The 14,180-nt window shown below is 41.6% G+C and overlaps 2 protein-coding genes across 2 annotated transcripts; one reads left to right on the top strand and one right to left on the bottom strand.

Moving 5' to 3' along the window:
- Positions 1 to 1,954: 1,954 nt before the first annotated feature.
- Positions 1,955 to 10,861, bottom strand: LOC119648248 (putative Dol-P-Glc:Glc(2)Man(9)GlcNAc(2)-PP-Dol alpha-1,2-glucosyltransferase). The gene is made up of 5 exons (XM_038049887.1): positions 10,509 to 10,861; positions 3,129 to 3,447; positions 2,903 to 3,069; positions 2,608 to 2,796; positions 1,955 to 2,550 (listed from the first exon to the last, which is right to left on the bottom strand). The coding sequence occupies exons 1-5, from the start codon at positions 10,668 to 10,670 to the stop codon at positions 2,005 to 2,007; spliced, it is 1,383 nt and encodes a 460-aa protein (XP_037905815.1). The 5' UTR covers positions 10,671 to 10,861; the 3' UTR covers positions 1,955 to 2,004.
- An 84-nt stretch (positions 10,862 to 10,945) lies between these two features.
- LOC119648247 (5'-nucleotidase domain-containing protein 1) lies at positions 10,946 to 12,737 on the top strand. Its single transcript, XM_038049886.1, has one exon. It carries the CDS (start codon positions 11,156 to 11,158, stop codon positions 12,635 to 12,637), a length of 1,482 nt encoding a protein of 493 aa, XP_037905814.1. The 5' UTR covers positions 10,946 to 11,155; the 3' UTR covers positions 12,638 to 12,737.
- The last annotated feature ends 1,443 nt before the right edge of the window (positions 12,738 to 14,180 follow it).

A 14,180-nucleotide genomic window follows, 5' to 3' on the forward strand; every position in this document is an offset into this window, starting at 1 on the left:
AATTTGTGTATTGGGCTTTCGTTGGCACCTGAATGGTTTTCTTGTATATTTTCACGTCATAAATGACTGTACCATTTGTCAAAGTGATCTGATATTTAAATTGTTGACTGTATCATATAAATATTCTTCTATTGTAAATATCCTTGACAAATTGTAATTCAAGAAACATCTTAAAAAGTTAATACGACGTGAATGTTCGACTTGATAGTTGCCTTATTATGATACGTGCAGCCATATGATCGCAACATGTGACCGCAAACCAACCCACTGCATTGCACACACAACACCAATACTTATGAACTATCCCAGCGAGAGTTGGAAGTAAGAATTCCTCGATGATTTCCTAATGAATTTCTAGAGGGAAGCGCTTCCATTTCATATTACTTCGATGAACAAATGGTCTACCTACGGTATGACATGAAAATCTAATGTATTGGGAAGTAGGTGCCATATGCGCTAGTGAACTTCTAATTAGTCCTTTAATGACTTATTCTCAGCGCAATTTATAAGTGGCGTTCTGTTGTTCCTCTTTCACCTATGAATTGATCAATAGCTTGGATGAACGAACGAATGATTACAATGTCATGCAGAAAGTGTGGTACTTATATTTGTTGATAAAAACCATATTATTTCACGAAGGCCCACTGGGACGCACCTATACTGTGTCTGACACGCTCCTTGCTGACAGGCTACGCTTGCTGCTTGCAAATATGAATACTCGCATAATATATACTTCCGTGTCTGACACGCTCCGTGCTGGACCCGCAACATGCTGGTAAGTATGAATAAAGCTTAACGTGTATATACTGGTTGTTCATGAACTTTTTCCTGGATTATTGTCATCGTGGCATCTATATGGCCTTGATTTGACACCAATGAATTTTTTGATGTTGTAAGCAGCAATCCTACCTCTCAGGATTAACCAAAACAAAATATCAGAAAAGGAATGACAACGATCACAGAGAATACATACCGAGCAGTTTTCCGAAATGTTACTTCCCGTTTGGAAGTGTATCAGCAAAATAACAGAACGCATATAAAATTTTTTCAAGTCATAAATTACAAAGAGCTCTAATGTAATGGAAAATGATTCCTTTTCTTATTAAACTAATACATTATTTCAATATTAATTGAAGCTATCTCGTACCTAATCCGCGTATATGCAATAAAATTCCGTGGCGCTTATAAACTCCATTTGCTCCCCCTGTATATAGTCTTCTTGGTTCAGCTGTTATACGTTGTTTGAAAATGCATTTTCTAGTGATAATGGGAATGTCACCGAAATTACTAGCAACATGATTTTACGTAAATTCAAATGAAACGTTGTATGCGATACTATGAAGGTTTGTTTCATAGATTTAAGCGAGACAGCTTACATTGGGCCGTTACTTGTTATAAGTGGGTCCCCTGTGACAACGTAAAAGTCGTGAAAAGTTGTGACAGAGGCGAAAAGAACTGAGGGATCGCCAACACCGAGACTTTGCCTTAAGCTATTTAATCGTTTTGTGGATGATCGACGCTCTGACGTACTTCATTGATTTACGGTGAATTTTCTTCCAGCAGAAGACCAGACTTTACTGCTCAACAGCCGCTGACAAAATTGAAGAATTAGACTGCACAAAAATCAGTTAATCGTTTTTCTCGGATATTACTTAAGGGGATTATCATTTTGACCAATTAATGAGTCGCTCTTTTGTGGTAGACAGTTCGGCACAACTGACGCGCAACTGATCAAAAGGACATTCGGCAATTGCTTCAGATCAAAACTTACCAAATTGAATTAAAATGCTTCCAATTCACCAAAAGCGGAAGAAGACAGTCTAGAAAAACTTTTACTTCATATAAAACAGTTTTGTGTTATCAGTTTGAATCTTGCTTAAAGAAAATTTTGGATGAAAACTTATGAGACAACCTAATAATTGTACTGTAAACAAAAACAGTTTTGAAAACACTTTCATAAAAAACTAACTTTATTTACTATTTTTTCAGATGATTAAATTTAATTTACCACATTAATCTTTGCGGGTAGGAGTAATTTTCCCAATGTATCACTTTTGTAATAAAAATTTTAAATGTCAACATATTTATGACTAGATATAATATCAAATCAATTAAATAACACTTCCAATTCAGTCTCTGTACATTCAGTCTTAATATCAAAAACGGTATAAGAAAATAACGAACATCAATTAATGTTTGAAGCCCCAAAACTAAGACTAAACAGACAAAATACATTATTTGCATCACAATTTGTCTATGCTTCAAACATTCTGCGAGAAGATACAATCCAAAAATATAAACAGGAATCGGCAAATATTTTGCATACTCATATTTTCCATAAAATCTATTCCATACGTAAAATGTGTAGTGCCGATTATCGGCCAATAAATATGGATGGACTATGGTATTATACTTAACAACGATTAGAAGAAATAAAGTCAGAAATACTGTTAGTTTGATGTGTTTAAAGAAATTCTTTGCAGCTGCCCAACCATTTTGCAGTACCAACGATGGTCCAAATATCAAAATGAACAGTGTGCAATATAATATCTGGAAATGTCTCAAAGTTACTACAAGTCAAGGGTAAATCTTGAGTGAAATATATACCTGCGGTAAATGTATAGTGGCTTGATGTGCAGTTTTATCTCCTACCACAATGGAACCATTGTATAATACAAAAGCGCCAAATGCCAGAAGAACTAAGAAATATCCTAAGAACTTGTGCATAATGTGAGATATGTTTCCAATGAAAAACGTTGGGTTCTTCAGATTGTAGCCAATGACTTTTATGAGTGTCTGAAAGAACAAATTAAATGCAAAGTAGAAAGAAAACCTTATGCAGCTAGAATATAACATAAACCCATATTTTTATACCACGGCTGCTACCATAATTTTAACTTACATCCATATCGGCATCAGCATTGACTTTCTCCTTTGAGTCACCCTTCTTGGACTTATATTCGGGAAGCATTGGTTTTGTATTGATAATTAGTTCATTCCCAGCCGAAACCCCAAGGAAAAACATTACCCAAATAATATTCGTCTGTCGCATTAAAACGCTGCAAACACCTGAAATACATTTTAGTCTTAAACTCTTTTTTAGCTTTAATAACTTTTCCAATCATTACCTACAATCGCTGTGCTCTTGTGATAGCCTCTCAACCAAAAGTTATACATTCCCAAAATAGTGGTGACCGAAATTACATCGGTGTAATATAAATGCGCGAAAAAATACAATGGTGGAAGTAACGTTATTGTCAAGGCATCTAAAAGTGTGTGAATCACTTTTCCGTGAAATACTTCTTGGATTTTTATAATGAGGAACAAGTTAAATGCCGACGCTAATAGACACATGAATCGTAAAGCGAAAGTTGTGCATATTTTGAGTGGAAGCAGAATACTAGTTAGAATATATAAGCCGGGAAACGTGGTAATTTTACTGTCCCACTGAAAGAAAATAAAAAAGGAAAGAACAATAATATATTTAGTTAAAACGCTTCACTGTTGATGGCTCGGATGTTAGCAAAATATCCGCGTATTTTTTACAATATCCTGCTTAGTATAAAGGGGTCTAAGGTCTACACTCAAAATGCAGAAGTAGTACACATCAATTATAAATACGAGTCAAATGTAATTACCATAAATGCTACCTAATTAATTGCTAGACCTGTGAGTTGGGATTTAAGAATATAATCTAAATTTTCCCTGATTATGATAAAAAGCGAGTAAAAAGAATAGAAACATTTTGAAATTCTATGGCTACCGCGACCTTAGCAACGTCTGGAACCTTAAGGCTACGATACGACCTTTCTGTTTGTTAATAAACGGAGAGGTTAGGCAAAGAATTTATAATAATTTTAGAGCCCTACCAACTACATACAAGTCGGAATACCGGAAGCTCGTGCTTCGGGTATAAAAGTTTTGTGTTCATCTTATGTAAGAAACTTCAACACATTTTTCTATCCGTATATAGGTACAAATTCAACATATTCCTTCATATTTTTCCAAATGACAAGACATATGTGCATATTGCAGGCATAGATATTATCCTCACCCTAAACAAACACACTGCCTATTTCCGAATACTCTACATATATGTGCACGTACATAAATTGATCGTACCCATATTTCCCATTTACTTTGTGCACAACAGCATACATATGTACATATGTAGTACGTATATTAAATATACGGCTGATTTAATGTACAAATATATCTATCTGAATTAGACACTACCCACAAACTTCATAGCATGCATATACTATATACCTACATACACACATGTCTGTTTGGAGTAATTGATATTCATATGCAAATGAATAAAAAACTAAAACAAAGTAATTCTTTGAGGCCCCATTCATAAGAACTCATTTCGATGTGGTATTGACGAATTGATATGTGATTATGACGTCATAAAGGCATGAAATTCACAAAAAATGGCCAAGTTTCACCCACTATAACTTTGCTAATAATAGTTGGATTTTCTTCAAACTTGACCAATTGTGCATTATGTTATCCTTACAAATTTTGTACTTCTGGGATGGACATAAGGGGGGTTGCAGGGTAAATTTCAAAACTGTGGAAGTATATTATTATTAACTTTATTTGAGCAGATATCGGAGCTGGATGTATTTTGAGGCCTAGATTTCGTAGAGATGCACTACTGTGATTTTTTTCAGATTTTTCGGATGGGTAGGTTCTGAGAACGAGACCTGTTACAGTTTTTTACGGTCATATTTTGAGCCCTCGTTCCCCTATGTTTCACCCAATATCAAACATGGAACCAGTTTCGAAAAGTACTAACTGAGCCCTTTAGTTTGATATCCCACATGACCACATTTTGTGAAAAGGATGGACGATTCCGTAGTCTACATAACGACGAAATCTGTGAGCGATAACATGACCGTCCGGTTGTGGATAAAATCCGGCCCAATAGGTTACGATGGAGGGGTCCCTTAATCCGAATGGATGAGGATGATCCAGCCCGGAAAGTCTATAAGGGCAATATCTATGGTAGAAAATTAAGACGAGGTAGACCCTGCCTGAGATGGAGCGATGGCGTAGGTCAGGACGCCAGATAGCTTTTAGGGATATCGAATTCGTGGACCTCGGCGCAAAACGGGGATGTCTAGAGTTCCTTATTAAGGCAGGCTTAGACCGGATACCGGTTGTTGCGCCGTTGATGATAATGATGATGATTGACATTCAAAGTCTTGGAATGCAATGAATTTGCACAAAAGTGACAGCTTTGACCTATTATAACCCTATTAGTAATTGTGCGATTGGTAGTATCATGCTCTATAGTATAGTCTTTATTACTGTAAATCTGGATGATCCTAGAATAAACTTAAGGGCGGTTCCCAGTTAATTAATTATTATATTAATTATTAATAAAAATTAAAAATTAAAGTTAATTAATAAAAATTACTATTATTATTAAACCACTTTATTTAAACAGGTATTGGTACGGATAGCTGAGTGGTTAGAGCACAAGGCTGTCGTACGAAAGGTGGCCGTTCAAATGTCGTCGGATACCAGTCCACTCAGCTGTCAATGAATACCTGAGTCAAATCAGGGTAGTAATTTTGGGTGAGCACAGCGCTGGCCACATTGCCTTCTATAAGGTACTGTAACCCTGTAGTGTACCGTTATGATCGTTCACACACCGGCTGTCAGTAAGCGAAGAAGCGAAGCTGAATCACTTGCTGAACGAACTGACGCTGAGCGACCATATCCCCAGCCAGCTGCTTCGAGAAATGAGGCAGATGGGATACGCTTTTGAAATCGCTCTGGTTGCAGCGGCTCCCGGAGAGCACCCGCGCTACCTTGGCCTGCGTAGACTCGGGCCGTTGGAAGTCCTGCCCGCCACGGCCGACAAAGTCCACAAGGTGTACTCGCGCCCCGTGATCTCGGAAGTTTCTAGAGGCACACGTTGGGAGGTCAAAGACTTTAGGTTAATGTCACTTGTAGACGCGGTTTCCAAACTAACAGCGAAAGTAAGGACTTTGCGCTTGGGAGATGGATTTCGATCGCAGTCATGGGCAGTCAGGGTCTGCTTCCTGAAAAGGGCCGTCGACAATTTTCTAGTACCACTGTAAATTCGGAATAAAGCGACTAAATTCACCACCGGATGCATTTCAATACAAAAAAACTTCCTAGATCGAAGCGCAGTACCACGTTTCTTTACAATTTCCAGAGATTACAGGCGTCTGAATGCTCAAACAATTCCCGACCCATACCCTATTCCAATCATCCATGACTTTGCGCACTCATTGACGACTGCCGTGTTTTCATGGCCTTGGATCTGGCAAAGACGTATCACCGAATCCCTGTAATTCCCGAAGACATACCGAAAACGGCTCACCAGGATTACATTTGGCTTGTGCAATGCTGCGCAAACATTTCCGAGATTCATCTACTCTATCCTACATTTAAATTTCTGTTTCGTCTGCTTCGATGTTATTTTGATAGTCTCTTCTTCGGAATCTGAGCATTTGGACCATCTCGAGAGCATTTTCCAACACCCCCTTGAGGCCGGGCTCGTTCTCAACGTTGAAAAATGTAAACTCTTGCAAAAAGCAGGTGAAATTTTGGCCACATGATTACCCCTCACAAAATTCAAGCAGACCCAGACAAAGTTGATGTAATCAAAAACTTTCCTCTGCAAACCGCGGTGAAGAATCTGTGAAGGTTCGTGGACATGTTAAATTTCTATCGTCGTTTCCAGCCCAAAGCCGCTCATCACCAAGCGATCCTCAACGCTTACTCGTTTGGGCCCAAAACGAAAGACTGCCGTGAGCTTGCGTGGTTTACTGACCCCAGGCATTTGAAATCGCCAAGCAACAGCTACTTGATTCTACACTTCTAGCATTTACTCGGCCAGATGCACCTCTATTGGTGGTCAACCAAACTTAGCAACCGTTGAGCATCTTTTCAACTGTTGAGCTTCTTTTCAAAACAACTCAACCCAGCTCAATGTAACTACAGCACTTACGATCCTGACGTCAAAGCGTCTTCTCGTCAACTTCGGCAACTGAGCTTCATCAGGCAGTTTACTTCCGACATCCAACAATACAGTCCCCGCCGCGGTCGATTATACGGCAACATCGAGCCGCAGAAAGACAACGCCGACCTTCAGAGCCTGAGGACAAACTCCGAATACAAGTTGCGAGACCTCAAATAAGGGATCTAGGCCATTTATGCCAGTCGATTTTTGCAAGGAAGTATTCCACGCAGTACATCATCTTACGCACACACAGGCATCAAGACGACGAACCGGCTAGTCACCGGAAAATACTTCTGGTCGTCCATGAACAAGGAAACTCTTGAGCCAGACAGTGCATCACGTGCCAGAAGTGTAAGATCAACAAGCACGTAAGAAAGAGAGTAGGCATACACCATCCATCTCGACATCATTAGCCCTTTGCGAGACTCGCACGGATACAGGAATTGCCTCACAATTATCGACAGGCTTACGCAGTGGCCTGGAACAATACCTCTGACTGATATTACCTCACATTTATGTGCCGAGGCCCTCTCTCGAGTATGAATCCCGCGCTTCGGTGTACCAGCAATAATCACCACAGACCAGGGAATGCAGTTTGAGTCTACTCTTTTCTCGTAGTTATTGAAGCTCGCCATAGGACCACTGCATACCATCCGCAGTCTATTGGGATGCTGGAACGTTGACACCGGACGCTAAAGGCCGCCTTAATGGCTCGCAACGATCCATCGTGGTCACAGTCCTTGCCTTTTTGTCTCCTCGTCCTTCGCACAGCCCATCAAGAGGAGTTGACGGCCAGCCCCGCAGATATGGTATACGGGGAGAATCTGCGGCTTCCCGTCGACCGGTGCTGGATATCAGAGAAGGGTGAAACGAGTCCAGTATACTGCGTCTATTGTTTGTGATATATGGGATCCTAAGTCCACATCCACTTGATTGTTGACCGGACGAAGTAGAGAGTAACTTACTCTCACGTTTTTTGGTCAACGGACTATGCTATGCCCCAAACGAGGGGTCCGTAGACCAAAATACGAGGGAGTGGATATGGATCCCTCATATCCCAAACAATAATCCACCTCCAGCTTAGCTTAGGCTCAAACTATTTGCGGTTTAATTTATATACAATTCTCACTCTTGTGTTTTTGCGATTATATAAAGGAGTGTTTTCCACCTGTTGCCATTTTCGGTCACACCGCTCCCCGAGCAGGGGAGGCGAGGTAGCGTCTAATGATTTGTTTCTGCCCTGGACGAAACCGTTAGTCTCTCTTTTTTATATTGCGTCTCCTGAGGGACGCAGTTTCGAGAGTGCGCCTGACTCAACCTTCGCAACAAGACGCCGGAGAGACATGCTCACAGGTGCTCATAAGAATGGACGTTCCTCGGCGGCCGCTGCATCCACCATATGAGGGCCTCTTTAAAGCCCTGGAGCAACGAGAACAATCCTTCAAGCTCGACGTCCGGGATGGGTCCAAATGCCAAGACTGAAAGCTTTCACAAACTGGGGGATGCTCCAAAAAAGCGTCCGCAAAACGTCAGGTTCGCCCGACAATGATATTGCTCGGATCATGTCCTGGATTCCCTGAACTACCCCCGGCACACCTTGCAGCCTGGTACGAGGCCGGCGCATTGTGCTTTCCCCTTCTGTTTCCGACCGCGAGCAAGAGCGAAAATTGTCGAATCATATTCGTAGGAACCGGCTCAATTTGGGTGGAAAGCAAAATAACTGAAAATTTTCGTTCAACACATGCATTGGCTGATCACGGGAACATGTCCGGTTTATCGATATGAGCCGTAGGCAGTACTTGATAGTTCCCCTTACAGCATGTATTAGCACCGGCAAATTCTAACTGCTCTCCATACACCACCCAACTGTGCTGTTAGTTGACAAGACGAATCGCTCCGCGTACATTATTGATGCTGCTATCCCCCATAATAGTTAGTTGTTAAGCCGGTATAATTTTCCTGGCCCCTTTGGAGGTTCTAATATTCCAATTTGAAATTAAAATTCTAAATTTCAAATATGAATCTTCGGACTTCTGCCACGATAGGGAAATTTGTCCATGTGGCGACCTGCTCTGCTTTGCCGCGCTACATGGCTGGGGAATCGTTTTTTTTTGCAAAAAAAGAAAGGAGAAAGAAAAAGAGGAATGAAGTGACAAGTGCGGATTGTGTCGTGCATGTTTTTTTTTTGAGGTTGGGATGTCGAAAATAAGGAAGTAAGGATGGGAGATAGATAGTTGGTCGCCCGGGGAGAAAATTGACGAATAGTAAGCTCCGACGGATCAAAGCTACTTAAATGTGAAAAATGAATCGCGATTGTGTCTGACATATTCTAATTATTGGTGACAAGTTGTGCGTTACGAGCAAATAAATGTATCTCTACAATCTTGCCTTGGACGAAAGCCAAATAGTCATATTAGCACAAATCACTTGCATTGTCTCTATGACGCAAATGAACCTTTGTGAGAGGCTTCTTTTGTTATCGCCCCATAGTGTAAATTGTTGCTTATCTGGGTAATTTATTCATTTATTTTATTGTTTGGAAAGTGTCCGGCAATTTCCAATCATAAACTCAAGAAAAATCGGAAAATTCCACCCCCGTCAGAGATAAATCCGAGATATTGGCCACTTATTGCAAACCTTAACCGCCGCAAGGCCACCATATCATCTGGTCCCCCATGAAGACGAAAGGGAGACGGGGGCCACTTGTCGCGGAGATGTCCGACTCCATTCAAAGCTGATCCTTCCCCGTCCATTCCTCGCGAGTTATTCGTCTCCCTTTATCAGGCCGTTAGAGAGTTTATCTCCTTTGGGATTGAAATCCTCGGTGGTATCACTCCGCCTCGAGACTTCACGTCTCTATTAGAGTATTTTATCCCGGGTGGGTTTTGTTTTGTTGACTCCTGAGTCAAGGCACATGATTAAATCTCCGTGTCTTGACAGGGAGATAGCATGTGAAAACCAAGAACCCCGGTCAACATCTTGCCGAACTGCTGGCATCCGGGTTAGCTCCAGCAAGCGCCGGCGGGTTTCATATATTATCTCGCGTAGCCGGTGTTCACGACTGGCAAACTTGTTAGGGGAGTTTGGTTGGTTGACAGCCTTGGTCACCGTGTTGATCCCAAGGCGATGCGACTCTCATTGTGACAAGTTTCCATAATATTCCAGGTTCAGGTATTCCGAATCGTGTTCATTAGTTTCTGTAGGGTGCTACCTAAAAATCATTAATTTGGCTTTAAAGCCTTGACCTTAAAAAAACGGAATTATTTACTATGTATTGGAGTCTAACTCCATAATTTATAGAACACTTAACTGTATACAGTAGTTTGAGAAATAACAAATTTTTAGGTGTGTTATCTTTTTTACGCGCACTATAGGTTGGAAGCTGTTTAATTCGGCGCTGAACACCCCTCATCACATCTATGCAAATGAATATTTAGAAAATACGTGTTGTATTTTGAACGTTGAACTTTTCTCTAGTTTCTACTGCCGCTAGTTTACCTACCACTTTGAAGTTGCCCGTGCAGTAATGTTTACCCTGCGGCAGGTGGAATTCCTCGTCGACCACCACCCGAGCCACTTTGTAGATGTGCTCGAAGATCGGGATGGAAGCCATCAGGTAGACACACGGCAGAAAATACGACCATCGCCGAACGAACAGCAACATCTTCGCAAATTCTCCACTCAAAACCACAAAAAATAGAACAAATCTGAAAAACAAAAGCCGGCAAAGTGCCAACCAAAACCTCAATCGAGTCACGGAGTCCAATTGTTATGACAGTCCGCTCTCCAGCTGATTGGTTTCATATTTTGACATTCCACAACATTCCAATTGGTTCCCCATATTCAGCGGAGAAACCAACTGGAAACTTTTGTAAACATCCAGTTCGGCTGAATTCCATCTGTGACGTAATGTGGATGTCACCTACTGCCTTTTGTAAAACGTCAAAACGTCGTCCAAATCCAATGGATGGTCCCTGAAAAATTATCTGATTTGTTGAGTTAAAGCAAACAAAATTCAACTGAAGACATAATCCATTTTGTCTTAGGTAGCAAATCTCCATCAGTGCATATTACAACCGTGAGGAAAGCATGAAGCAACATTAAATTATCGAGGGAGAGCGGGGTCAAAGAAGAGTTTCCACACACGATATGGTTGCAATGTTGTTATCGAGGTTTGGATATCATTGCCATTTCGCACCAGTGCGAAATTTGGCGAGCGCGTGTCGCGGCGTCTTTGGCGGAAAACACCGGAGCAGATTAGTAAGAAACCATTGCGCGGTCTCTGCGGAGGGTGCTCGGCAGTTCTCTCGGTACTCGGCCAACACAATTCTGCCCAGTGACGAAACCATGAAACTGGACGAGTACGATATTTTCGGTTTCGATTTGGATAACACTCTGCTGCGTTATAATCTAGTGGAAATCGTGAATCTCGAGTACAAGGTTCTAGCGGAGTTCCTCGTTAACAAGAAAGGATACGATGGCAGGCACTTGCTGAAACCAGTCGACGATGACCTTGATTTCGTTCGGCGTGGACTTTTTCTGGACGCCGAGAAGGGAAACGTGCTGCAACTAGGAGCGGATGGTTATGTTATAAAGTGTGCACATGGTACTAGGTTTTTATCTGATTCGGAGATTGTGGAGCAGTATGGCCCTCATAGGGTGTGGGGGTTGGCCCTCAAGTTCATAAAGGACCCGCTGGAAACATGGAACGGGCCGATGTCCAACCAGATTCGCGCACTCTTGGACTACTTCGATATGCCCGCTTCCTTAGTGTTCGCTCGAGCTGTTGACACCATAGACGAGATGCACGGAAGTAGCCCATCAAAGTATCCAGTTTGGAACGACCTGCTCGACGGCCTCGTCGAGATCTATTCACGTGAGCACTTCGCTAACAACCGCAGTCCGTTCTTCAATGCTATGAAAGCGGATCCCGGTCGTTACATACTCAAAACCAGCCCGGAGGTCATAAGATGGTTGAAGGAATTGAAGAAAACGAAGGCGACTTACGTGGTTACCGGCTCGAATATCGACTTCGCGAATCTCACGGCATCAGAAGCCTTGGGAGCTGACTGGCGGCAGCTATTCGACGTCGTCATTGGTTTCGCCAGAAAGCCTGGATTTTTCTCCATGAAACGGCCTTTCTTCGCAGTGGAGGGTATGACGGAAACACATCCCATCGACTCCAATCAGCTCTCACTGAACAAAACCTTCAGTCAGGGCAACTACGCCGATCTTGAACGTCTCCTCTGCACGAAATACGATATCACACTTCCACGCAGTATTTATGTTGGCGACAATTTCATCCAGGATATCTACACCCCCTCCGTGCACTCGAACAGCGACACAGTAGCGATCTCGGAGGAGATGCTGGGCGAGGGAATGCATAAATCCGATCTAACTCATGAATTCGGTCACATGATCACCTCCAAGTGCTGGGGGTCCTTCTTCGGACAGGCGAAGCATCCATCGGTGTGGACCACAATTGCGCAAAAATTCTCGAAAATATGTGCCCCGTCGGTGGACGAGATAATCAAATATTCAATGAACCAAGAAATTGATTGTTTCACCTGCAGTAACACGATTTTAAACGGGTTCCACCCGTCCATTCCACAATCACTTCATAAATCATAGAAAGCATTGCTGTTGTGACTGTAGGAAGAGAAGCAAATTAAGCCTTTGTTTTGGTTGTGCGTTGCACATTGAGCGAACAATAAAAACGTTTAAAATTGAGCATGTGTTGTTTTTGTTCGTAGTTTAAGGGATTAGTAGCCCCCATGGTACCTTGACCAATCGCGTACTCCCTCAGAGTCGATCAAGTAAAATACTTTTTATGCTATGAGTTTCGGAATCATGAAAAGCCACCCGTTTTTTTAGGCTTACGTACACAACTAAATTGCTCTCTTTGTTCACTTGATTAGATTTAGCCGTAAAGATGCATTTCCCGTCTGAGGTCTTAATGGAGATCGCCTGACAGCTGATTAGATTAAATTAACATGTAAACGATGGTAGACCATCAACAGATAAGTCCGAATTATGAATTTATAGGAGTCATAAAACGCTACAAACTCCTAGCGAATCGGGCGCTAAGTTTTTATCTACATAAATACATTATCTTGGCAAATATTGCAATTCATGAAGGCTCCGATTGAAGATAGTGAAATTTAGATATTTCTTAATTTGCCGTCATTTGATCTCCCATATCGCACCGAACATTACAAAACTTTGGATCGAGGCATGACGAATGTAAGGTACATTTTCATGCGCTTAGCTGACTCTAGGAAAATTACCGTTTTAAGGAGGGAAGACTCTACAAACAAGAAATTTTTCAATATTTTTTTTTTGCGAAAACTGACAGCATTTCTTACATTGAATGAAATTACATATTGTCATTGATGTTCAAATATAAGCACACAAATTTTGGAAATTATGTACTTCAAACTTCAATAGGGTACAACAATATGTAAAAATCAAGGTGATCGGAGGTGTGTACATGGCCTCCAATCACCTTCATTTTTACATATGTTGTTGTTGTACCCTATTGAAGTGTCGAGCCGTCCACATCAAGCGACGCTCGGCTCTCCTTCACACTAACGAATATGTTGACGAGTTCGAGTTCAAGCATCGCTTTCGGTACAAGGAAAGAATCCAAACTGTTTTCCAATAGGTCGCATTAAAACATCCTGCCAGGGAAGACGACCAACTATATATTAATTAACCTTTTGCATGTCCTTGTAAAATATAACGTGGTTTGTCCTATTGGTTCAAAATGACCCCAACAACAACTTGCTCTGTGAGTTGGGGCTTAAAAATATATTCAAAGTCTTCTTGGCCTCTCGTAAGAGGCAACTAAAAGCGATAGACATTTGTGGGCTAGCAACCTGTAAATTTTGAAACTCTACTGCTACCACAACGTCAACAACGCCTCGGATAGGGACTGACCTCACAGCAACGACCTTTGATTGCTGAAAACAAACTATTGTTGGTTTGGTTGTGCTTACGTTCCTTGATAACGATAGCGAGGGCCCTAAGAGTGCTCGTTTTCTCCAACTTGAGCGGGAATTCCGATATAAGCTGGACATTCTAGGCCTAAGCAAAGTAAGATGATGGGACACTGGAGAATACTCGTCTCGCTCTTGCTACACTAATGGCAATGCTCTTTTGTACTCTGGAAAGC

Source organism: Hermetia illucens, chromosome 2 (genome assembly GCF_905115235.1).
Source record: "Hermetia illucens chromosome 2, iHerIll2.2.curated.20191125, whole genome shotgun sequence".
NCBI classification, from domain to species: domain Eukaryota; kingdom Metazoa; phylum Arthropoda; class Insecta; order Diptera; family Stratiomyidae; genus Hermetia; species Hermetia illucens.

Bases quoted from the DNA above. Each gene is read 5' to 3' on its own strand.
- LOC119648248 (XM_038049887.1), bottom strand. From the start codon at position 10,670: ATGTTGCTGTTCGTTCGGCGATGGTCGTATTTTCTGCCGTGTGTCTAC. The intron at 2,797-2,902 runs GTAAGTTAAAAT...TTGTTCTTTCAG, and splicing joins ATGCTGATGCCGATATGGAT to ACACTCATAAAAGTCATTGG. The intron at 2,551-2,607 runs GTATATATTTCA...AGACATTTCCAG, and splicing joins CCACTATACATTTACCGCAG to ATATTATATTGCACACTGTT.
- LOC119648247 (XM_038049886.1), top strand. From the start codon at position 11,156: ATGGTTGCAATGTTGTTATCGAGGTTTGGATATCATTGCCATTTCGCA.